Below are 25,107 nucleotides of genomic sequence, written 5' to 3'. Positions count from 1 at the left end.
CAGGTCTGTGCGAGGTATTTCTCTCAGGAAATGAAGGGAACATGGCGATGGAATCAGGGCTGACATTTCTGCTCTTGTAGACAGTTCGAGAAGCGAGTGTTAACTTCCTTCATCTGGAAGATCCCCCGAAATGCAGGGTGGGGTGGGGGACGCAATAACAAATGTGCAGAATTTCCAGTATTTTCTTCTCTTGGAGCTCTTACTGCTTATTCTAATGATTGTAGAAGTATCTTGAGTGACACCATGTCATTATTTTGCAGGTTCTGTCTTACCACGCCACTTGCTCCAAGACTGAAGTTGACAAATTCAAGGTAACAAATATTGACAGTCGCCTTCAGTACATTTGTCTGCGCAAACCCATTTGTTTCTCTCAACAATTACAGTTGTCTGGGGTGATTCAGTTTACGGTATTCCTCTGTGGCATAGCCCTCTGTTGGTAAAAACATATGACTGAGCCACTAAATATGGGTGTTATTTTGAGCCAGTTCAGCAAACATACTAGAAGATCTCGTTGCCAAATGTGTATTGACGGCCCCCTGTGGTGCTCTTGACCACAAGTAGTACTGAGCAGAAAGTGGGACCCCCTTCTTTTGTTTATATTGTGTGAATTGCGAGATTCATATCATGCCTTCAGTTTCACATTATTTTGTTGAAACACAGTCAACACGACATTTTGTTTGTTTTTAGGTTAGCTTCAGAAGCACCTTTGATCTAAAGCTAAAGAAAGGCCTATTTAAGTAAGGTTTGCTTAAAACTACAGAACCCAGCTGTTTCAGGAAAAAAATACTCTAAAAGTTTTACAAAAAATATCCAAAGTGATAGTTTGGGTTATTTGATGGGGTTGTATGAGGCTATCTGTAATCAGTATATTGCCTGCAGTAGGTCTGAGTCAGAGCACCCCCCAGTTTGGAGAAGCAGACAAGAAACTGAGAGATGAACTGCTGTGGATGGAGATAGCTGAAAAAATGGGTTTATTCACTACCAAAAATGCCTCCCTAAAAAAACAATATGATAAACTAATAATTTTGAACATTTTCACTGCTTATTATTTCTGTCAAATACCCGTTTATGACTCAACAGCTAATCTGCAGTGTTATGCAGTATGTGGTGTAACTGCACTTATGCATAGAAATGTGGAAGTTTAACAGTTTGAGAAAATGCAGCGCTAAAGAAAAGCGCTGTTTGGGCTGGCTGCTTCTCCAAACTGGGACCTCAGGACTCAAAAGGTAAACACACTGACTATGGTTAAGCACCCATTACAATACCCATGTCAAATAACCTCAACTATCACTTCAGGACATCTATTAACAAAGACCAAGCTCATACTGTAGGAGCGCATGTTTCTGAGTGCTCATGAAGTGTGCTTTCCCTTTAATAAAACAGCAGATGCTGTTAAAAGTGTAATAGCAGCTCTGTAAACAGGAGTTGTTGGTGCAAGCTATTTTTAGAACGGCGGAGCAGAGCCGTGAGCTGCTCAGAGCTACGCTACAGAGTCTCATGGGATTTCTTGGTTTCCCTCATCAAACTCATCAAATACACAATCCAACAACTCCAAAACGCTCTCGTGGACAAGTTGTGACCTGCACATTCACCACGCTATGAGATAATAACAGAACGTTACGAGACAGAGTTGTTTTCTAGGTAAATTCATGTAAAACCGCTGATGCGCGTTCCCGGGGGATGCAGTTTTTTGGCAAGCTGTCTCTGAAAATAGCTTGCACCGACAATTAAAGGTAATAAACCTACTCCTACGGTAAGACTATAGGGATTATGGCAATGGGCCAATTTGCCAAAATGTTTAACTATCCCTTTAAACCCTAGTGATGTGAACAAGTCTAACAAAACTGCTTTGTCCCTGTGAACATTTTGCGTTGATGAAAGTGTCTCGTAGTTTGCAGTGTGTGTGCACACTGGTGTTAGGATTTGTGATGATCAGATTTGCTCTCGTGATGCAGGTAATTGCCATAATATAATTGTGTTGTTCTCTTACTTCAGTAGATGTGTTTCTTGATATCTTGATATCAATTGAGATATATTAGAGAAAATAACTGTATCAACATTGCATTATAATTCTATTAAACCTCTGTCACTTCATTAAAGCATGAAGTGAGGCAGTAAAGTAGACTTACACTGTGGTGTACACTAAGGTAAAATCTTAGATATTTACGCCACAGTTAATTTGTTTTGCTCATGGGCCCTTTAATTAAGATTTTTTTCCAATAAAATAACAATATCTCATTCATTTTAATGGGAAAAAATCTATGGCAACACAGAGGAGTTATTGGCAGTCTGTCTTCGAGACTCCATTCTCCAGTTCCTCCACACAACTGTGGTTGCATGGATGCATAAATATGGGCAGAGAATTCCCCAATGAAAATAAACTAATTGTGGTATTTGAAATGGATTACCCAAATCAATAGACAATCATTCTCATTGCATTATTTATAAAGATGAAAATATGAAAATATCTACATTTTTAATTGGCATGACATTTCTGAAATATAGATATGACCTACTTTCCTGCACTTTCATGTGTAGGATTTTCCCCTGTGGCCATTACCGTGAAGTAGGAACCCTGCTTTCCAGTGTGCTTGTGTGATCTTTCAGCCCCCTCATCCAGCATCGTGCTCTGCTTCCTGCCTTTCCCCCACTTTCTTTCGTAACTGCTCTACATATGGAGCCACGGCACAGCAAACAAACCTGGCTGACTTTAGTAACCCGGGGCTGTGAATTAAGAGAGAGGAGAATACCTGCTGACCTGACAGGCAAACATTTGTGAGGGAAACACTGAGCTCTGGTGGCTGTCAGACAGAGAGGGGAAGACAGACACAACTGTACTGAAAGTGTACCAGGATTTTTAAATGGAGCTTCGACTCTTTGGATGGAGATGGAGGTTACTTTGCATGAAATGGGTCCATTACAAATACTGACTCGAGCCACAAAGGACATGTCTGCTCATTGTGCTCATTAGACCACAGTGAAGACAGAAGACACGGATGCTTCAGTGTGAATATGCTTAATTGGAATCACGCATGTGTTATGTGTTTTTGTTTGGTTCATAATAGAAGAGGGAAAAAAAAGCTGTTGATGATCACTGCTGCACAACTATGTTTGTCAATGAGTTCTGAAAGTAAGTAACAGTGAAATCTGCCCTCATTAATCTTAACCCTCTCCCAATGAGTCCTCAGAGTCTTAATTAGCATGTCTCTATATTTCCACGTATCATCGGAAAATGGCACAGAATCCTCTGACCTCTCCATCCTCCTCTGCTCTCTGAACTCATATTCTCCTCAATTTCTCTTTTCCTCCCCGATGTTTCTATTTGACCGTGACCAAACAGGCTGCTAACATCCCCCTGGTTTGCGAGCTGGGCATCGATATGTTGTCCTTTGATGATTTCTCCCTGGATGTTGACGCCATGATAACAGCCGCTTTGAGGATGTTTATGGAGTTGGGAATGGTGCAGAAATTCAAGATCGACTATGAGGTTAGACCGCTGCCTTCTTTTGTCCGTTTTGTTTTGTACACTTGACAGAGTTCACCCACAGCGCTGCTCCTTTGGTATCCTCACCACGACTACTGACCCATGTGCTCATCTCTCTCTCTCTCTATCTTCCTTCCTCCCCTCCAGACGCTGTGCAGATGGCTGCTGACGGTCAGGAAAAACTACAGAATGGTCCTCTACCATAACTGGAGACACGCATTCAACGTCTGCCAGTGCATGTTTGCCATGCTAACGGTAAAGATCATGCTAGCTGTAGATCGTTGGATCAATTTGAGTCATGGACACTTGTGTGTGATCATTTGTAGCAAAGGTTTATACGCCAACATTTGCTCTACGATGGAGCTTGCAAAAAATGTGGATTCTCGTCACCTTAATGAACATATTGTGGCAATAAAGCAGCATTACTGAAAGCCTGCCACACACGGAGACCAGCAATGGCGGAAAGCAACTAGCACATCTACTTATGTCCTTAATTACAGTGCAGTGGTACTTGTGCTGTACTTGAGTGAATTTTCCTGTACTATAGTATGTTCCCACACTACTACATTGCGGGTGGAATATTGTCCTTGAAGTCCACGTCATTTACCTGACACCTGACCGTTGTAACGGATCAACAGCTGCTGTGTCCTGATTCACAGGCCACATGCTCTTGGGGAACCTTAACAGCATGTAATCTTATTTTCGCAAAAGCTTGAGGTTTGAAAGGCGTCAGTTTTAAAAGTTTTACATGGAAACACAGTAGTGTTGGTGCTGACATATTATTTTCATATCCAGCATGCAATGAATCTTGGGATATGTCTGGCCACAAAGCATTTACTCATCATTACATCCTTTTGCTACCCGGGAAAAGAGAGCTGCAATTCTCAGACACATTTAAAGGAGACTACATAATTGGACAGTTTTTTCGCATCACTGTCACACAATTCACTGTCTCAGTCATCACAAAACTGCATTTTTAAATACTCCAATCATTTCCTCAGAAAACATGTATGGATCATGATGCAACAATAATACCCCTTTGCCAGGGTTATGCACTATGATGAGTGCTGTAGTCAACGTTAGGTAGTTAATGACACAGTCCTGTGTTTAGATCAGAGTGAAATGGCGAATAATTGCATTATTATCAATACAAACAGCCAATTCTGTGCAGAGCCAGAACTAGAGATGTTTGTGTAAATGGAGACCCCTAGAGAGTTTTTTTTTTGCAGTTCCTGTAGGCCTTTACTTTATCAGGTCCTTAGGGCAACACACACACACACACACACACACACACACACACACACACACATGCTCTTATACAAACAGTACAGTGTAGTTCATTTAATCAAGCACAGCATTAGTGCATGGCGTCCCATCTGAATTGATTATTGGCAAAAGGAAATGAAATAATAGTGTGTAAGCTGTTCTGGGCCCCTCCACTCTCCTGCCATGTGTTTTAATGAAAGGGCCGTGCTATCTTTGCCGCTATCCCCACAATGACCTATAGTGACTCATTCAGGACATGGCATCCAGAACCCATTCATCCAAGCCATAAATCTCCCCTGTGCAATTGCGTTACTGCAGTCCCACTGGCATTATAAGGAGATACTGTTTTTGTTTTTTTGGGTTATGCTGCTGTTGGAGAGTTTTCCATTTTTATTCAACCTTCCCCTCACAGCTTCATGGAATAAAAGAGGCAGAGATGCAGCTGTGGGGGCGCATAGTGTGTGTTTTGTTTGTTTTCTAATCGGCCTCCTCTCCTCTATGCTCATCAGACAGCGGGCTTCCAGGAGACTCTGACAGAGGTGGAGATCTTAGCGCTCATTGTAGGTTGCGTGTGCCATGACTTGGACCACAGGGGCACCAACAATGCTTTTCAGGCCAAGTAAGTGTGGCACCCCCAACACAGAACAGGGCTACGTTCAGACTGCAGGCAAAAGTGGCCCAAATTGTTTTGGGGTCAAGTGACCAGGTCACCAGGACACTCAAATGTGGCCCAGATCCGATTTTTTTCAAATCAGATTTAGACCACTTCCATATGTGGTCCTGAATCAGATTCAGATTAAATTTTTTCCAGTGTGACCCCAGACACACACACACAGAGTAATAAAAAACGGCTCGATAAAACGTCGGATAATTTGACATGCAACGGCGTGTGTTTACTGACAACAGAACAGTAGTGAGAACATGGGCGAGAGGAGATTATAAATAAAAAAGGACACATGGTGTTAAACTTTGGGTTGTAATTACCTTGTTGACGTTGTTTCTTAATAAATATAAATAAATATTTAGATGGCAATGTGAACAGCCAAACAAAAAATCGGATCTGAGCAAAAAATTTTGATTTGAGCATTAAGTCTTGCAGTGTGAACGTAGCCACACCAACGGTGCTGTATTCTACATAACTGTCTCTTTTGAATGAAAAGGAACAAAAGTTTTCAGCCTGTTTGTAAACTGTATTCCCTCACTCACTCGAAACAAAGCACACACCCCTGATAACGTCTGAAATGATGTTAAACAACATAAATATTACCGAAATAAATGTTACGTTTTTACTAAATCAGCTATTTAAATCTAACTTTATTTATGAGTAAATGATCTGAAACCGTTTTTCCTTTATTAAACTAAATTACTTTCTGTTTAATAGCTTTATTTAATTATTTCCGTATAACTTTATTAGTAACTAACTTGTCTTTTACACCGGGGCTACATAAGTGTTCTCGCTCTCTCTCTCTCTCTCTCTCTCTCTCTCTCTCTCTCTCTCTCTCTCTCCCTGACATAAACACACTCCCTCCTACACACTGTTTATAGTGTGTTTTCCCACCCGCAGCTGTCTGCAGTGGCTGCCCAGATCAGCAAGAGTCAAGTGGCAAGTTGTATAAGGCTTATATAAGGATCTGCTTAACAAAGAGACTGAAAACAGTGCTGACTCGGAGCACATTTAGATCAGCAGGTAAAATTGCTATTAAATGGCTTAAAGTCAGTGTTTTCTGGCCTCACTAATGTTGCTAAATTGAATCTCAAACCAAGATGGAAAGCAGGTGTGGGACAAACATCATCATGAGCTGAACAAGGGACGTTTTTGTATTTTCATCTTTGGGCTTGAATACGTTTTTGTACATCATGAGATGAGATCTCAATTAACTGATTTGACCCACTTTGCTCTTGAAATGTTGGTGTTGCCAGTCTCATCATATCAGCTGTTGAAAACAGCAGATATTAGAGTTTTTGTTTGTTATGTTGAGCTAAATCGTCTGAATTTAGATGACTGTTGTTGACTCGGCTAGTCCAGAATCAGTTTAGGTGACAAAAGACAGAGGATGTAATAAAGATCTTGTAGCCTATAAGGCAGATTTTCACTATGAACACATCCTCTCTGTTTAAGAATTAGAGAGTTTTTAATTTATTGTCTATGGAGATGTGTTTTTTCTTCATCAGAGGGTGTACTGTAGCCCTAATGGAGGATGTGTTGGGAAAAATAAAAATGTTTGATTTGTTCTGTACTCTGGCATAAAAGAAAATTATATACCTACAAGAAAATAATTGGAAAAGTTAACATATGCTTGAATAAAATAATAACTATTGTTTGTGGTCATATTAATTTTAATGAAGGATATCAGACATGGACTGCAGTCATTCTCACTTGCTGATGGTTTCAGGGGTTGTTTGCCCTTTCTTAGGTCTTTAGCAAGTAAAAAAACATCTTCAGGTGGACTGAGGTCACCTCGCTGATTTGGAAAAGATGTTTCTGAAGAGGCCGTTGAGTCTTCAAACATTATATGCCTTAATGTTGTTTGAAGTCACTGTTACTGTTACTGAAACTATAGCACAGAAACTACAAAACTCAGACAAATCAGCACCCAGGCTATTTGCATGTGTTTATTTTAACTGTGGAAACAAATAAAGATACAATTTGATTATTATCAAAATTTGAAATGACACTGAAATAAAAACCGAAGGCAACTCTAAAATATTACAAAAAACTAATGGAATATCCCAAAATTTAAAACCCTGGCCCATTCTCCTCAGCACGCGAGCTTCGGCTCTCATGAGTATTTTTTCACACTGAATGATGATCGTAGTCAATGTTGAACAGTTGAATTTCAGCCGCAGTTTAGGTTACGACTCTACAGCTTCTTTTATTATTGAGCCATAAGTTGGCGACAGTGTGCCAACTGAATTGGTGAGGGAATTACAACAGACTCAACAGCAGACTTTGTTTCCCAGTATGTGCTGAATGCTGATTATGTTATCCCTCTTCTTTATCCCTGTGTGTGTGTTGTGCTTGTTTGTTTGTTTGTTTGTTTGTTTGTTTGTTTGTTTGTGTGTGTGTGTGTGTCAGGACGGGCTCAGCCCTGGCTCTGCTTTATGGGACCTCTGCTACACTGGAGCACCACCACTTCAACCACGCTGTTATGATCCTGCAGAGCGAGGTGCACGATGTTCCAGTATCTGCTGCAATGCAGTTACCATGAATGTTCTGCTAATGCCTACCACTGCATGTTGTATTTGTGCAATAGCAATACATTTCCTATTATAACAGCATTATCACCATTTGCAACTGAGTTATTAACCCCTTAACAGCCCTCTTCCTGTGGAAGTTGTTTACTCTGCCGTGTCTTATTTATAAATTAGTTTTATGAGAGAGCCTCCTTTTGTAATAATGACATTATAATGTTTATAATTACAGCAATAAGTCAGTTAAAAAGAAAGAAAGCAGCGGTGAAACAAATAGTGTGAATGGTGGCTCAGTTCCTTCAGGTGACCCAATAAGTCAGCAGTATGATCCGTACCAGGATCCTGGCACTAGCTCATCTAAATTATGTTATTATTAACTCCTGTGCTTCTCCTGCCAAAACATGCCAACATGAATGTTGTGAGAAACGTCTGTTACTGTTCCTGCAAGTAGAACAAGATCAAAGTTTTTTTTACTTAAAAGGGGGAGTTTGATATTTTGATAGCACTCTCTTGTAAAACAAATAGCTTATCTTATCTTAGCTTAGCACAAAGACTGGGTACAGAGCACTGCTAACCAAAACCAAAAAACCAAAAGGTAAAATGTACTACTTGAAGTGACCATGAAGTTTGCAGACTCCAGGACAGAGAGAGTTCAGATGTTGCCTCTGGTTTGAAGTCTTATGCTGCTGGTGATAGACTCATCTTTACCCCTCAGCAAGAAAGCAAATATGTGCATTTCCCCCCAAAAATGCTGAAATTTAATGTAATCTGTGGCTCCATCGTACCGTTACAAAACCCTTCCTTGACTTTGTAAAATGGACACAGTTACTTAGCCGTCAAGTCATGTGTGTCCAGAATCAAAGTTAGAAAGCAGTCTTTGATATCTCTCTCTCTCATTCTCTTTACTTTACAACCATGTAAATTAATCAAAATGTTGAAGTCCACTGGGAAAAAAATGCAGAGTTTGTGCCCAGTGAGCCTGAAGGAAAACGGTGTGGTACCTCAACGTCTGCTCTGTGTGAGCGAGTAAACAAATAGCTCACGCCGCCCTCAAATCAATGTAATTACAGAGGCGATAGATTTGGTGGTAATTGGTTGAGAGAGACATTTTACCAGGTGACTGGGTTTGCGTGAAGTTGTAATTAAAGACATTTTGAGGGAGCAGCTGAGACGAGGCTTAGCGGCGCAGGTTCCAGTGGCTTCATTATCACGGTGCTGACAACACAGTAAGCTGACAAATGTTTGCTCAGAATATCATAATGGTTTCTGTTGATACTGGGGTTGGACTACTGCTGTCCTATTAGCATATAAATGAATAGTGTGGCTAATTTGAGTAGAAAGGAAAGCTCACGATTCAATCCGCAAGCCCGCACCACCCATTAATTAAAACGTAAACTTTTAAACGTCACTCACTCCCTTTGTACCTCTCGGTTTCCTCTCGTCAGTCTCACTTCCCATTTCGCCTCGCCTCCCTCCTTCATCTGCTCCAGTTGTGACAGAATGAGAGAAGTATTTTGTGCCTCTGCTGTTACGTAGATCAATATTTCATGGGAGCACACGAGCTGATGGAGGGAATCATGGGCGCACTGAGGCCGTTGTCAGACTTGAATTGTCGGTGTTAAAAAGGAAAATGATGGCCATCCAGTTTAAAAAGATCTCTTGTTTAATTGTTGTGCCATTATCATCCCCTCACTCTGGTCCTTTTTTTGTTATCACCTCTTCATCTTCCAGCAGCACAGACTCTCCATCCTCTAGAGGAAGGTGTCTAAGTGGTGAATGAATGTATAATACATGAAGGGGAGAGGCCTGTTTTAATGATAGAGAGCCTCAAGTGCGAGATGCTGCTTACTTATTAAGAGCTTCTGGCCTCCACAGATCCATTCACTTTTACTGATGCATGTTTCCTCTCTTGTACCATTAAGGTTTAATTGTGCAAACAGGCCTCTTTTTTTTTTTGCAAAAGGCTTTTTTGACACGTCACAGAGGGAAACGTGGAACAACTCTATACTCAATAATGAGCAGTAAACTGAGATTTTAGATGCTTATGAATCCTTTTCAATTTGTATCATCACTGCCAGCTGAGGTGTTGCATGTATTCAATGTGACACATTGCACTCTGTGATTATTACCAGGAAGTAAAGCGCCTGGTATAGATGTGACTTTTGTCTTTGTGCTAAATTCATATTCTGAAATTTGACACTTATAAACATAAGCGGACAGCAGATATAATGTGTAACATCTGTGCACCAACGGCGCTGTGTAATATAAGGAGTGATTTTGAGTACAGTGTCATACAGTATACCCAACCCCAGTTCATGTAATTGATGTTAAAATTAATGTTAATGTAATTACAACACTTGTGCTTTTCAGTCTAAATGTCTAAAAGATAGATAAACAAAATCCAGAGCTGCTCCTCTGGTCTTGTGATGGCTCATCTTATTTTGCCACTGGCCAAGTTGTCTTTGACCAAAGCAAGAGTGACAGCAGCTCATGATCCACCCAAGAAAACCTCCACTGTGGTTTCTGTAAAAGGAGGTGGCCTGTGTTGACTAATTTGGGCACAAAACTGATTAATAATCACAGTTTTCATTTTCCTTTCATAAAATGATTTACATAGCCTGATAATTTGACTGATTTGCCTTTACATTCATTCTATAATTATGTGAATTTTATTCATTTGTATCTTTGATTCACTGAATTGACTGAGGTCACGAACAAGACCAGAGACCTTACAACAACACCACCAAGATTGAAGAAATATGTTCTCTTTATTTATTTGATACATCTGGGTGATAACGGTATTATGGTTGAGGCTGACAACTGGAAAAAGCAGTATATTCTGACCATTGCTCTTGATGACATATAGACATAAGGCATCCAAACCTTTTAAATAATTGAGTCATTATAAAAAAAAAAGATCCCAGTTATCTAACAGGTAATGGACTTGTATTGAATATGTGTTACCCATGCTAAAGGTAATGGTTTGGTTTGGTTTGGTTTGGTTTATTAAGATCCCCATTTGCTTTTGCGAGGCAGCAGCTATTCTTCCTGGGGTAATCATTGCTGTAGGTTATCTTTAGTGTGTTACTTCAGATTCTCTGTTCTCATGGAAAAATGACATACATGTATATATCTAGAAATTCTTCATGTTTTGTTTGTATCTGTCTCCACAGGGTCACAATATCTTCTCCAACCTCTCGTCCACAGAGTACAGCGACCTCATGCAGCTGCTCAAACAGTCCATTCTGGCCACAGACCTCACACTTTATTTTGAGTATGTTCTGCTGAACACACAATCTCCACACTAAAACACACTTAGCTGCTACTGTGCCCCCTGAAAAACGGTTCGCTGTGGGTTTGTAGACTTCTTTTGGGTAACACCGCCCCCTTGTGGAGCCTACGTAATTTACAGCTTCATATTCAGATGTTCTGTTTCTCCCGTAGGAACAGAAACACCTTCTTTGAGCTGGTCAGCAAAGGAGAATACAACTGGAATGTGAAGGCTCATAGAGACATGTGCAGGTGAAGCAATAACAGCTCTGTCACTTTTAGATGTTTTTTGTACTAAAGGCAATAAATAAATCTGTTGGGCTGATTCTCCTCTCAGGTCCATGATGATGACAGCCTGTGATCTTGGTGCTGTCACAAAACCTTGGGAAATATCGTGCAAGGTGAGAAATGTAGGGTAAATTCTCCACCTGTATGTAAAATAAAGAAAGAAGCATTCAAGCAACCTGAAGCGAAATGACAAAATATCTAACTGGAAGACAACTGACAGAAATCTATTTTAATAATCAATTAACAATTTCCAATTGTGATTTTTCAAGATTCTCTAGTGGTGGGTATTTGGTGCTTTTATTTATCTTACAATCCAAATCCAGATATAATCTGTTTCTAATGATACCTGTCAAACAAAACGAGCTGTTTTGTATCACCACCTTTATTTTCCCCCTAATTTCCTGCCTATTTTACCAACCAAACTACGAACTGATTCTTTGAGACCATAACTGATGAAAATACATTTTAAAAAGAGTTATTTACTATTGCACATTAATGGTTTCTGTTTTTTCAGGTGGCAGAGCTGGTGACCAGTGAGTTCTTCGAGCAGGGCGACAGAGAGCGATCAGAGCTGAAGCTCACGCCCTCTGTGAGTGCCGACGAACAATCTCTGGCTTTAGTGCTTTCTGCAGTTTGTTTCACCTGCATGACCTCCACAAGCTGATGGTGCTGAAGATATGTTTTTCTGTCCGCAGTTCCAAACATAACCGACTGCGTAGGAAACATGAGAGCTCGTGTCTTGTAGTGTGAGAAAAGTGTACCGTCAGCTTGACCGCTCCACTGCCTCGCTGCTGTGCCAAGAGCAAAACCGTAGACCGTGTAACAATCATTCTTTAAAAAAAAAAGGTCCTCCTGCACAGGATTCAAAGCTGAAGAATTCAGCTGTAAACATGGAAAAGGAGGTGTTTTGGTTTAGTGGAGCTTTGACTCTCTAATAATGGAAGATAAATTGTCTCTATTTTGCATGTGTAAAAATAGCATAATAATAACAATAATGAACAGGGAGTTAATTCTTCATACTGTGCTGGGAGCCACAGCACCTCAACACAAGAGTCCTGTCTGTTTGAGTGAGGAGCTTTGAAGACTGAATTGTGTCTCTTAGTTCTTAAAGGGGGGGGGGGCGCTTTCTGTTTGCAATTAATGGCTGTTGACTAATCGAGCCAGGCCACATTGCCTCCCCTCTGAAATAACTAATGCAGTAGCCTCTGGTCTGCCGCCAGTGTCAAACCTTTACCGCTCTGTGTGTGGGTGTTGGAAATTAAATATTAACTTCTAAGTCGTAGCCCAGTAACTATCTCTGAAGCACAGCCTCAGTGGAGCCTCTCAAGTTCAGGCTGCAGAAGAATGAAGGAGAATAGAGAGTGTACATGAAATGAACTAATTTGTCTCGAAGGGAGAGAATTTTCTTTAAGCAAAGCAACACTTTCGGGACTGTAAAACCTGACTTGTAGCCTCACTGTAAGCAGAGTCCTATCTCAGCTTTGTCTCTCCAGTTCGAACACGAATGTAGGTGTAAACAAAGTCTCTCCTTCTCTCTCCTTCGTGTTTCAGGCCATCTTTGATCGAAACAGGAAGGATGAGTTGCCGGGGCTTCAGCTGGAGTGGATTGATGGAATTTGCTCTCCGCTGTACGAGGTAACGCTCAAGTCTTCCTCTGACATCAGCCCTCGCTGTCCTTCCTCAGCTATTGTCCCTGGACTGACGCCAGCAATGAAACTGTCACGAACTATTCAACCTGTGCAGCCGCAGATTTCTCTCTGACAAAAAAAAAAGAAGAAATGCTTTATTGAAAGCTCTGAACTTCAAGGTTTTCATCCTGTTCACGGCAGAATGAGTGTGCGCTTTCTGACTGCAAGAAAGCTCAGCGTGTGAATAGAGCTGTGATGTTAGATGGGAGAAATCCCCTTAGTAAGACAGTGTGTGCGTTGGGCTGCTTCACTGTACAGTAATGAAATAAGGACTGATTCTTGACACACATGGACACAAAGGCGTTTTTGACTGCCCAAAAGAGCAAATATCAGGGTCAGAGTTGGAGTCAGTGACTGTGTGTGAGGGATAATGGAAATCTATAGTGTCCTCGCTGGTATCGTAATGTGTGTGTGTGTGTGTGTGTGTGTCTGAATGACGCCAAGAAAGACTCACCTGCTCCTCCCACTGCCGGCAGCGGTGGCTGTGTGGGAGGGAGAAGAAGAAGAAGAAGGACGACTTAGCGAGGAGATCAGGTCTGTTAAGAGATGAGGCGTGTTAAAGGCAAATTCATGAAAGTCAAACAGGAGAGGAGCCGTGAAAGAAGTCAGGGATAAAGTCGTTCATTCATTCTTACAGCACCGGGTGATTTCTTCACTTTTGTACTATTAGACCTCCTCCTTTTTTTTTCTCTAATGCCATATTAAACACATTACTCTTAGTCTCCATGGGTAGAAAACAAACAATGGATCATCTTCACTTCTATTGAATTATCACAGGATCAGTGTCAAAAGTTAGAGCAGACTAATCTGTGCAGCGCTCGGGTTTCACCAGTTTTACTGTCTGTGTAGTGTAGATAAAAAGCATCAAAGTGGTGTGTGTGTGTGTGTGTGTGTGTATGTGTGTTGTCTGCGTGGGGGGTTTGTCTCCACACTGCTTCATGTTAAGGCTGATGTTTGGAGAATGCAGATATGGTGCTCACGATCATGCTGCTGCCAATTAAACTTGCGAGGGGGAGAACAGAAGAAGTTGGGAGACGGCAGGGATTTTGTCCGTGGGCGGAAGAGATCTCGTTCTTGATCTCGCTGATCTCTTTCTCCTGGTGGTGGCTTGCTACTTTGTGGAATCCTAATCCCCCCCACCACCACCATTATATAACCTTCCATCTTCATACCCCACCATATGAAAGCCAGTCTCTCTCTATCTCCCCTTCCTCTGACTCTACCTCAGTGGAATAATGAGGTTTGCACCAACCAATGGCTGCGTCCCACCGAGGGTACGCGCACCACAGAGAGCGTGGGGAATTGTTCTCCTGTAGAAAATCCTCTTCTGTGCAGTCGAGACAAATCCACAAAGATTTAGATGATCAGTTTTTGTACTTGTTTAAAATGACAGTTGTAACTGCTGTAGGCCACACACCATCATTGTGTAAGGACGGCTTCAAGTAGTGAACATTTTCACAACACTCACTTTAACATCATACAAACATCTAATAAATGATTTATATCACAATCTCATGTAAGCAGATATAAATGTGTATTAACATATGTCTGTAAACGATTGTAGATGATAAATGTTACCTATACCGTTTAAGTTGATATAATATGTGTATTAACTATTAAGATTAATAATAATAATAATAATAATGATAATGATAACAATTTGTCTTAATAGGAGTAGTTTCATACAGCAATAAACACTGATAAATGTCCTCAAATATGTAACCAAGTATATTATGAGGTGTTATTAAAGCAGAAGTAAGCGATCTGGTCGTTTTGGCTAATGCTGCGTTCCAGGTAGGCTTTTGAAACCGTAAATTACAGCTTCAAGTCACAACTTACGACTTTGTAGCGTTCCAGGCAACCCACTCGTGTTTTTCCGACCTGTTTTACCTGTGAAAGTGCACTATAACGGCCACTCGTAACTTCCGACCCGCGAACTTGTACCAGATCCAACTGGTACGACTTCACAGGTCGGAAAAACACGAGTTACGAGTTGCCTTGAACGCACCATAACAGTCCTCGTCCCTACGTCACCACATTCAGGCGCATCCCTTGGCTGCACACACAGCCCTTCATGCCGTTCTCTCTCCTCATTGGATAAAAATTGTAGGATACGAGAAAAGTTTTCTCCTCGGCTCAGAGCAGAGCAGAGTGACTGACAGACCCGTGTTTCGGTCCAAACACTCTATGTAAGTGATTGCTGTCGGAAGATATAACTATTTAAGACTTATATTAACACAAAAATATTGCTTACTTCTGCTTTAACTATGATATGAGAGAGAGAGGAAGTAAAGTCAGTTGTTTAATACATTAAAGCAGAAGTAAGTGGTCCGGTCGTTTTCGCTAATGCTGCGTTCCAGGCAGGCTTTTGAAATCGTAAATTACAGCTTCAAGTCACAGCTTACGACCTTGTAGCGTTCCAGGCAACCCACTCGTGTTTTTCCGACCTGTTTTACCGGTGAAAGTCACTATAACGGCCACTCGTAACTTCCGACCCGTGAACTCGTACCAGATCGAACTGGTACGACTTCACGGTCGGAAAAATACGAGTTTCCTTGAACGCACCACCAACAGTCCTCGTCCCTACGTCGCCACATTCACGGCGTCCCTTGGCTGCACACACAGCCCTGCATGCCGTTCTCTCTCCTCATTGGATAAAAACTGTAGGATACGATAAATGTTTTCTCCTCGGCTCAGAGCAGAGCAGAGTGACTGACAGACCCGTGTTTCAGACCAAACACTCTATGTAAGTGATTGCTGTCGGAAGATATAACTATTTAAGACTTATATTAACACAAATATATCACTTACTTCTGCTTTAATAATATTTTATATAATTAAACAGAGCTGTATTACAATATCTAACTTATTCTTATTGGCCTGCCAACTTACATCCTTTGTGTCCGATTATGCGTTATGTGATTTAAAAAAAAATCTTAATCAACTATAACAAATGTCAGAGAAAAGTGAAGAAATGCTTCTTTCTTTTCTTTAAATCACTCGTTTTGTTCCACAAAAGTCTAAAACCCCAAATCTGGAGTTGGGTCTTTATATTAAAAATGTGAGAAAAGTAATTAATCAATTGTTATTTGCGTTGTGTTTTCATGAAGACAGGGAAGTCGTTATAATTGTTCAAAAGAAGGAGTGAATCCACCCTCTGAATATACATGCATGTGTAACAACCTGCCTGCATTTAAAGTTCACTTCATTGACAGCTGTAATTAGTTGTGTTACAGCAGATATGACTTACCTTTCATACAAACAATAGACAATCCCCAGTGTAGGTGTACATTATGCACTTGAATCATTTTCAAAGGCTGTCCATCCAACTCCTATAGACGCACGTGTGAGAATAAATTAAACATTTTATTGTTCCAAACATGGGACCTGTGCCCACATGTTATATTTCCATATGAAACCAGCTTAATGAAACAGTAACAAATTACACAGACTTTGCTGGAAATCCAACAGACACAGAAGAGGGAACAAAATCCCTGTTTCTATTAGGTCTTGGTCTCTCCGGTAATTTATTAAACTGCTGGGTGACAGCTTTTACTACACAGTTACAGTTAAACACAGAAAAATGACAAAGGCGACTAATCTCAGTCATACATGTGTGTCTAATCTTTAAAGAGCAGCCATTTAACGGACTGCTGCTATCAACTGACTGTATGTTGCTGTTATTGTAGTCGGCTGTTCTTTGTTTTGTTTAATTTGTTTTGCCTGTACAGTGTTCGATGAATAATGTGCTGCTTTTCTAGCTCTAGCTGACTGGATATTACAGTTTGTGCTGCTTGTTATAAAGCTGAACATCAAGACAAAACAAAACAAAACAAAACACGCGATTATTGTTGTTGTTATATCCCAAATCCTCAGGGTCATGTCAGACCACCTGGATGAAAAATGTTCTTTTTGAAATCCAGCTTCTCTGTTAAAAAGATACCAGTCTTCCCTCCAGCGACACCATGGCATTTGTGGCTTTTAGTGAAATATCAGCAGTGAATGGAACTGAACTGTTATCTCGTGGATGATCTCCTGATTTTCCCTCTAGCGACATCACCAGGTCAAATTTGGGATGTGTCCAGTTACGTCAACAAATATACTTACAAAACTGACAGTCCCACCTCTATGCTCAGAGGTAGCTTGTGTTTAGTGTTATTTATTTATTTGGTATCATGCTAACACATTATGCTAAGATAGTTAACATAGCATTGGCCAAACACTGGCTAAATATTATCACATTAGTATTGTTATTGTAAGTGCAGCCTCACTGTGTTTTTTTTTGCTGAAGTCTCCACATTTGCTTGGGTAACAAATATTTAGCTCTATGATAATAAACAAGAATCATAAACTGAACTGGGACTGCTGCTTTTACGCTGATGATGTTTTATTTTATATTGCTTTATTATTTTTGTGTTACACTTAACTTTGAACCCACACATCCATTACACTTTATACCACTGCACTGATGTTTGTGAGTAATGTTTATTCTCCTCTGTCTCCCTCTTCCTCTTAGACTCTGGTCAAGTTGAATCCCAAACTCCAGCCGATGCTTGACATGATCAAAGCAAACAGAGCCAAATGGGAGGAGCTGAACAGGAAGAGACAACGTGGCCAGAGTGTTTCTGCGCCCACCAGCCCATGCAGCGGCGACGGTGCAGAAACCGGCAGCTGCACCGTCGCCAAAACCGGTAGCACGCCTTGCTGCAGTGGCGACGCCGACAGCACAGCGTCCAAACCCGTTAGTTAGCTTCCGTCCCCACCTCCGAGCTGATCTCTTAGGCTTCTACCCTCCAAAAATGCAGCCTGCAACAGAGGCAGTGCAGTGCATGCAGAGGTTCTTGGGCTCTGCTCCTCTTCGCTTTTTGCTACTAGAGATGAGCTTTAGACTTGAGTGCGGCGCTATCATAGAGGTTTTTTCCGCTCCCTTCAGTCTTCCCGTGCTGAAGGCTGATGGAGCTGCGTTTGGCAAGCTTGTCGGAGCAGCTACAAATCAACTGATGACACCACATCAGAAACTGAAACTGAAACCACTGTGTCCACATGTCAACCAGTGAGCTAACACTAGCTATCCTGGGCATTGCACAGATTTTTCAGCACAACAAGGCATGAAGAATATTGGCGAGGGACGTTGACCTCTGCCTGTGGTCGTTTTTTTTGTTGCTCTTGACACTCCTTGTTGCTCGCATTTTGTCTGGGGTGACAGAGATAATTTTTTTGTAAATTTGTACATAGGCTATTGGGTTATTTACAAGTGCTGTTCAAAAACAACTGTAAACTCTGGATTGTAATGTGACTGTAGAGTTTCTGAAGGAGAAAGCGGTGCAGGAACAGCAGGACCTGTGACAGTGCTTGCAATGCAAATTGAGTGCTCCTCTCCCTCCCTTCCTGTGCCTTGTTTTAAGATCCTAATGAAAAATGCATGGCCTCTTCACCGAGATTCTTAGATAGTGTTGAAATCCATGTTGAAACGTATTTTTGCCATAATTTGTAAAAAACCAATGACTGCAGTTTTCGTCTCAACCCCATGTTCGCCACTCACATTATATACACATGGAAATCTATTTTGCCCAATTTTATAAAACGCAGGGTCTCACTTGTCTCACACACACAAAACACACACACACAATGTGCCTTGATGAAGTTGTTCTGGTATCACATATGAATTTCTGCAGAAAATTATTATCTACTGATTAAACACTGACAGCTCCAACACAAAGCAAAGTAATTTACTTTAAAGGAACGGATCAAAATTCCTGTAAATATAATTACATACTTTCTGTTGAAGAGTTCGATCAGGTCAATCCCACTGTAATTCTCTATTACATGTCACAGCTAGCAGCTTAGCTTAGTTTAGCATGACGACTGTAAACAGGGGGAAACCACCTACCAGCACACCCGAAGCTCATTAATTAACACTTTAGCATTTAATTTTGATCTATACAAAACCAAAGTGTAGAAAAGACCTGACAGTTTTACAATGGATAACGTGTTGGACGATCTCTTGTCCGCAACCATTAGACTTATTTCTTAGTCTCCACCGGTTTATTCAGGAAACATTTGAATAAGTAAACCAGATTAATACTCATTGTGTTAATTAAAGATCTTTAAAGGTGCTGATTGGTGGATTTTCTGCTTGTTGGACTGAGCCAGGATAATATTTCAAACTGTTGTACTAGCCAGCTACAGTAGCTAACAGCAGCTGATCAACTGTAGCTTCACTACTGACAGATGCAAGATCCATATTTTCTCACTTTATTTCCCTCCCAGTAAAGTTTTTTTTTAGCCTGTTCTCAATGCTCACAAATGCTACTTAAAACCGTTTTTATAAATCTCTAGAAGACTGAGATACAGAGACTTGTACTGAAGTGCCCATTTAGTCACAAGTTATTTATTTTCATTTTATTCTTATTAAGTATTTATTTTGGGGTGCGGTGGGGGTATGCGTTATGAGTTGTGTTGTACCTTTGTTAACTGGAGTTTAAAATGTGACTGTGCACATTGTATGGCATGGATTTGTGTGTTCTACTGTATTTTAGTCGAAAGAGCTGAATTGAAGTCAACCAGAAGAATTTTGAATTGCATGTTTTATGCAGTATTAAATTCAACCACTTGCTAAGGATGTAGCAAACATGTGAGCCAACAAATACCTCATATTTTGAACTTCATCAGTAAACACATTATCTCATTGGAAATGCATGATTTAAATTCTATTGCATCATGTTACATTTATTATGAATATTGCTGTTCTATTTTTCTATTAGGTCTCCAAATGGGGCCAAACCTCTACTCGCATTTTTTTTTTTTTTTTTTGCAATGTAACATGCTTCTTGTAATTTCTTCTTTCCCAGTTTGGACTCTGGATTTATTCATGGTGGGCTTAACTGAAAGAAACCTAAGGCATGAAAAGGCAAATGTGCAATGTTTCTGTTGAGAGTTTAAATAAAAAATATGCTGCTACTTGTGCTCTGGTTTATTCAGTCATCAAAGTCTTTTTCACCACTCCACCACATTAAATATCATACTGTAAATGTCACTCTACAAGCTTCACTCTGTAGTGGTTTTGATGACTTCATTGCTGACCAAGTACAACAGACAACTTGCACTTTTAAATGCATCAGTAATGCAACATAGTAAAATACTAGTTATGGAATATAACTACTTCCTTCTGGTCTTCAATGTGCTTCTATTAATATCTTATCTTGTTAATTTACAGTTTGAAAATGTGATTTCAATTTTTGAATTTGTAGCCTCTACAATCTCATATATCAGCTAGCGGGCCAATTAACAGACCTCTAACCTTAGTTTCATTTCAGGTATTTCTTACACGTTTTATTCATATTTTGTGCTATTTTTAGGAACCTAAGATAAACCGATTTCAAGCATCCAAACAATTCGTTTGCATCAGTAATGGGGCCTCAAAGCTGAGATTGTTGTGAAAATTGTGATGTTAAACACAAAATTTTGTTATATGTAAGTACCTTTAAAAGGGGGACTATATACTGTATTTCAATATAGGATATTTCAAAATCAAGAAAATCCCCTTAGACCTCAGAGTAAAGAGCCTTAACCCAGTTTCCACAGTATTTCTCCCAGTGCAGTGCTGACCTCCTGTGGACAACTGTATTGATGCACACAAGTAGTATCTCTCAATGAAATACCACTGGCATAAGCACATTTCATTGAGACACATTTAAAGTCGGGAAGAAAAAATTGCATGACGCATTCACACTATAAGGAAATTAATGTTTTAACAAGAGAATGGGAGCCAACTGCAAATACATGAGTATGCAATCAATATTACACAACTCTGACTGTTGCAGTGTTTAATCAGAAGTGATGTTAAAGTCTAAATCCTTTGTGTCTGATTTATATTCAACACATTCATTCAGACAATCCTGGGTATTAGGCCACAGCATGCTGCAGTGAATTTCATCGTCCAAGGCTGAGCTCTACTGTTGTTGATAGGTGGCGGTGACGTCAGCAAGCCAGTGTGTGTGGGTGGCTGTGTGGGCGAAGATGACTCCCAAATGAGCCTGTGTGTGGATATATGGGAGAAAAAAAAGAAGAAATAAAAAGCCTGTCAGGAAGCGAAAGACAGGCTCTGTCAAATTCCTCTGTGGTGGTTTACCTTGAGCTCAGTGGGGTGCAGGTAGAAAAAGAGCGAACAAAAAGCAGCTCTCAGCCTCTTGTTGAACCTCCCAGCACTGGCTGACAACATAAATAAAGGTTACTGCTCAAGAGCTGAGCAGGAATTAAAGCATATAACAAGGCTGTGCAGGGAGGTTGTGGATCTCTGCTCTCTTAACAGTGTTGTATATTCACTTAAACAAAAAATAAATCTACGACTGTGATGTTTTAGTTCGATTTATTGCACAAACAGCGTTGACAAAATGTACTTTGATGTTACTAATGTACATAGTTAGGAGAAGTGGGGGGGGGGGGAAACATACATCCATAACATTCAAAAGCTCTCACACATTTATGACAGGTTAAATATCAGATGGTGAGTGGATCCCAAACAAGTCTTTTTATTTGCTGGGGTATTAAGAATTAAAAGTACATGGTGGTCCAGGTAGATGTGAAGCTCAGATCAGTGGGGAAGAAAAGCAAACAGCTCTCCTATGACTAATCCTGGCTTCAAAACGAGTAGTTAAATTAAATGATACAAGTCTGGGTATCAAATGTTACAGAATCAATTAGAGAAACCGTTCACATAATATCCATACACAAACAATCAACAACAAATAACAACCAATCAGAAACAATTCAGATCAGTACAGTGTCTTTAATAACCTAGGAAACATGATGTCATTGAGTCTTTAGCACATGTAACAGTAACAAACGTGGACATTTTATAGCTCTCAGAAGGGTCGTCTTTGCATATGTGGATTAAAAAAAAAAGAGAAATCTAGTTTATCTGAGTGTGGTGTTACTGTTGTGTAGAGATGAAGGTGGCTGTTACACAGTCAAACTGATGTTTACAGTAATGTTCATATGGTCTGATGCGTTGAGTCTTTGGTACAACGTGAGCACCGGGATCCAGAGGCCTGAAACTGCTTAACACGGTCACACTGAAGCAGCCATGATGGGGAAAAAACAAGATGGCTTCTATTTTATTTCATCTTTTTAAAGCCCCCCCGCCCCACCCTCCAACTACGTTACTTTCTCAGTAACAAACCATGCAAGGAAAAAAACAATTTGAGTACAAAAACTAGACACACAAGGAATATCTCTCTTTGTTATCATACTGTCACTCTGAGGGTTGTTAAATATTTGGAGGAGTTTTTTCTTCTTTCTTTTAAAAAGTTTGTCAGCGGAGGAACACGCACATATACAGTCGAAAAAGTCTCTTTATGGCAATAGGTCAGTACAACAAAAGGCTCGAGGGGATGAAAAGGACAAAGAGGAAACAGGAGATGCTGAAACCATCATGTCTCTGTGTCTGGGTCTGTTTCACTTCACTCAGTGCAGCCCAGAGTGAGGAGGAGGAGCAGGAGGAAGGCAGACGAACGTTTAGAAAGGCACAGAGCTTTAGAAAGCGCATTCATTGAACTTACCACTAAAGAAGTGCCCCACTCACACACACACACACACACACACTCACTCACACACTCATACAACACGCAAATTTAACACACATACAGGTGTAACATTAAAACAAATTAATTGGTGAACTATGTTGGCAAGGATTTTTTTAAGGAAGAGATTAAACAAATACAAATAAATGTGATAATAATAATAATAATTAAAAAAAAAATCAAGGTTTGGTTGCATCCTGGCCGCCGCTGAGGCCTCAACACAACAACATGAACAACAATGATTGTTACAGCATATTAAGTGCAATATAATGTAAAAGAAACGACAACAAAAACAAACAAACAACCAAAAAAAAAGGGTTCGGGTGAATGAGTAAATGGCACCGAATTACACTATTGATGAAAAAAGACATGATGTCTGTCCATGTTAGATTCACTTTTAGTTTCTATTAATCCAAAACGCACAGGGTGCTTTTTTTTTTTTTTAGAAAAAGGTGACGTACAAGATGGACACGAGCGGGGGACGAGATTAGAGGAGGTTCCTGTTGCCGAAGATGTTGTTGGGGTCCACAAAGTCTTTGACAGACTTGAGCATCCCAATGCCCACGTTGGAGACGGTCTCTCTCATCCACTCCTTCCGAAGTTTCCCCACTGAATGACAGAGGAGAGAGAGAGAGAGAGGGTGGGGGGGGGGGAGAGATAAATAAATAAAGTGGTGGAAGAAGACCGAAGGGGAGAAATAGAGGAATCGGCACGGCTGATTGCTCAGCAGGCTGCTGGGAGCCAATCAATCTTGTGAGAGTGAGTGAATAAACAGAGGGTGATAAATGCTTTTATTCAGAGAGGAGAAATGTTTTGCATGGCATGATTTATGGAGCTCAGCAGACTATCAAACTCATTAGGCTCTGTGTGTTCCCAGAGGAGGAGGCCGGCTGGCGGTTGTAGCGGGCCGTCCCCGGCTCCCTCGCTCTTTGAGCCACCACCACTCCCCTCCAATTCCCTCCCTCCGCAGTCACCGGGGGTGGGGTTTTTTTTTATTTTTTTATTGTTGTTGTGTGCGTTTCTGTTTCATTGTGCACACGAGTGCGCTCCCCCTGCTGACCCTGCCGCGGCGTTGTGCTCGTCCGTGCCCTCTGACACCGGCCCCGATCGCCAAACGTGGGGGCGCCCCGAAGCCAACCGCAGAGCGCCGCACAATGGTCCTCTGTCCTCGGCAGGACTTTGGCTCCGAGCCGCTCTTCACCCCCTCCCTCCTCCAACCTGAGGAGCGAGCGTGGCTGTGGCATGGAGCCTAGTGAGGGTGCCCATTGCTTCACCAGCTGTCCGGTCCGACATACTCCACGGCGTCTGTGCCCGACAGGTTCTCAGCGCCGAGTCTGGAGCCAGCGTGAAGTCTGGTGTCTACGGGTACAGGGGGGGACTGGGAAACCTCGCCGGAGACAAACTCTTGTTGGAAAACTTCTAATAAAAATAGTAACTTTAATTGTTGTGAGAGCAGATAAAGCTGCACAATGTGGTGGCACGGTCTCTGAGCTTCTGCATTTTGACCCATGAACCGGAATAAAGCAGCAGCAGATAAAACTGAGCCACAGCTGAGATGTAAAGATGCTGGGACCAACCTTTTTTAAAAGGTTGCATTTATTTATTGGTATATTGCACTGATTTGATGGTTTGGACAAAGATGATGGGCCATGTAAAAATGGATTACCAATTGAAATAAGATAAGATTTTAAGATGTTATTATATAGTAAGCCTGGACAGTTAATGGCTATATAATCAAAAACAACCAAATCAATACGGCCAAGTGCAATATTCAAACTATAAGGGCGACAATGTTTTTGTTAATAAAAAGTAAAATGTGATTGTTGTGCATTGTTATCAATGTAAGTGTTGTGCCCTAAGCCTTCAAGAGAAATTGGTCCAACACCCAACTGTATATTTTTAAATGAAAATATAAAGCAAGAATGAGCATTCATACTGAAAACTCATAGCGTAATATCTGTCCATATAATTGCAATTTTGTGTATATCGTGCTGTTATATAGCATCTTTTGTTGGTTTTATTTAAGTGGCCATTTTGTTCAGGACTCTGAGCTGCTGTATGAGCTCATTTTTGTGTCCCTGTGACCACATTGTGACAAAGTGCTGTTAGATAAAATGACCACAATAGGGATCCAATGGCCAAAGTTTGCCCCAGGGCTCAGTAAAAGCTTGACCCTGCCATGGCTAACAGAGTGGAATTGATTAGTCAATCAAAAGAAAATACTAATCACATATCAATGTCAATTCAAACCAGGCTCCATTTTCTCGATTGCGAGCATTTGCTTCTTTTCTCATGGAATATCTTTGGGTCTTAGCTCAGGGTTGTGAATGGACATTTT

The 25,107-nt window shown here is 40.8% G+C and overlaps 2 protein-coding genes across 3 annotated transcripts in view; one reads left to right on the top strand and one right to left on the bottom strand.

The window, feature by feature from the left end:
• The window catches only part of pde11a (phosphodiesterase 11a), a 40,995-nt gene extending 20,847 nt beyond the window's left edge, over positions 1–20,148 (top strand). Inside the window, exons 10-20 of one of the 2 annotated variants that reach the window (XM_085765306.1) lie at positions 261–311; positions 3,341–3,487; positions 3,632–3,739; positions 5,260–5,369; positions 7,827–7,917; positions 11,116–11,216; positions 11,387–11,464; positions 11,550–11,613; positions 12,015–12,089; positions 13,052–13,135; positions 17,705–20,148. In XM_085765306.1, coding sequence (XP_085621432.1) covers positions 261–311; positions 3,341–3,487; positions 3,632–3,739; positions 5,260–5,369; positions 7,827–7,917; positions 11,116–11,216; positions 11,387–11,464; positions 11,550–11,613; positions 12,015–12,089; positions 13,052–13,135; positions 17,705–17,938 — 1,143 coding nt within the window. In that variant the 3' untranslated portion in view covers positions 17,939–20,148. Of the gene's footprint in view, positions 1–260; positions 312–3,340; positions 3,488–3,631; positions 3,740–5,259; positions 5,370–7,826; positions 7,918–11,115; positions 11,217–11,386; positions 11,465–11,549; positions 11,623–12,014; positions 12,090–13,051; positions 13,136–17,704 lie in introns of both variants that reach the window. The other variant, XM_085765305.1, reaches the window with a different exon arrangement.
• A 1,814-nt stretch (positions 20,149–21,962) lies between these two features.
• agps (alkylglycerone phosphate synthase) overlaps positions 21,963–25,107 on the bottom strand; it is a 28,620-nt gene continuing 25,475 nt past the window's right edge. The window contains exon 20 of the mRNA XM_085766209.1: positions 21,963–23,378. Within this exon, the coding sequence (XP_085622335.1) occupies positions 23,257–23,378 (122 nt within the window). The 3' untranslated portion in view covers positions 21,963–23,256. The remainder of the gene's footprint in view (positions 23,379–25,107) is intronic.

Source organism: Trachurus japonicus, chromosome 21 (genome assembly GCF_045865225.1).
Source record: "Trachurus japonicus isolate A0001 chromosome 21, Traja_1.0".
Lineage (NCBI taxonomy): Eukaryota > Metazoa > Chordata > Actinopteri > Carangiformes > Carangidae > Trachurus > Trachurus japonicus.
The sequence above is the reverse complement of the archived record's forward strand: the minus strand, read 5'-3'. Positions and strand labels throughout refer to the sequence as shown.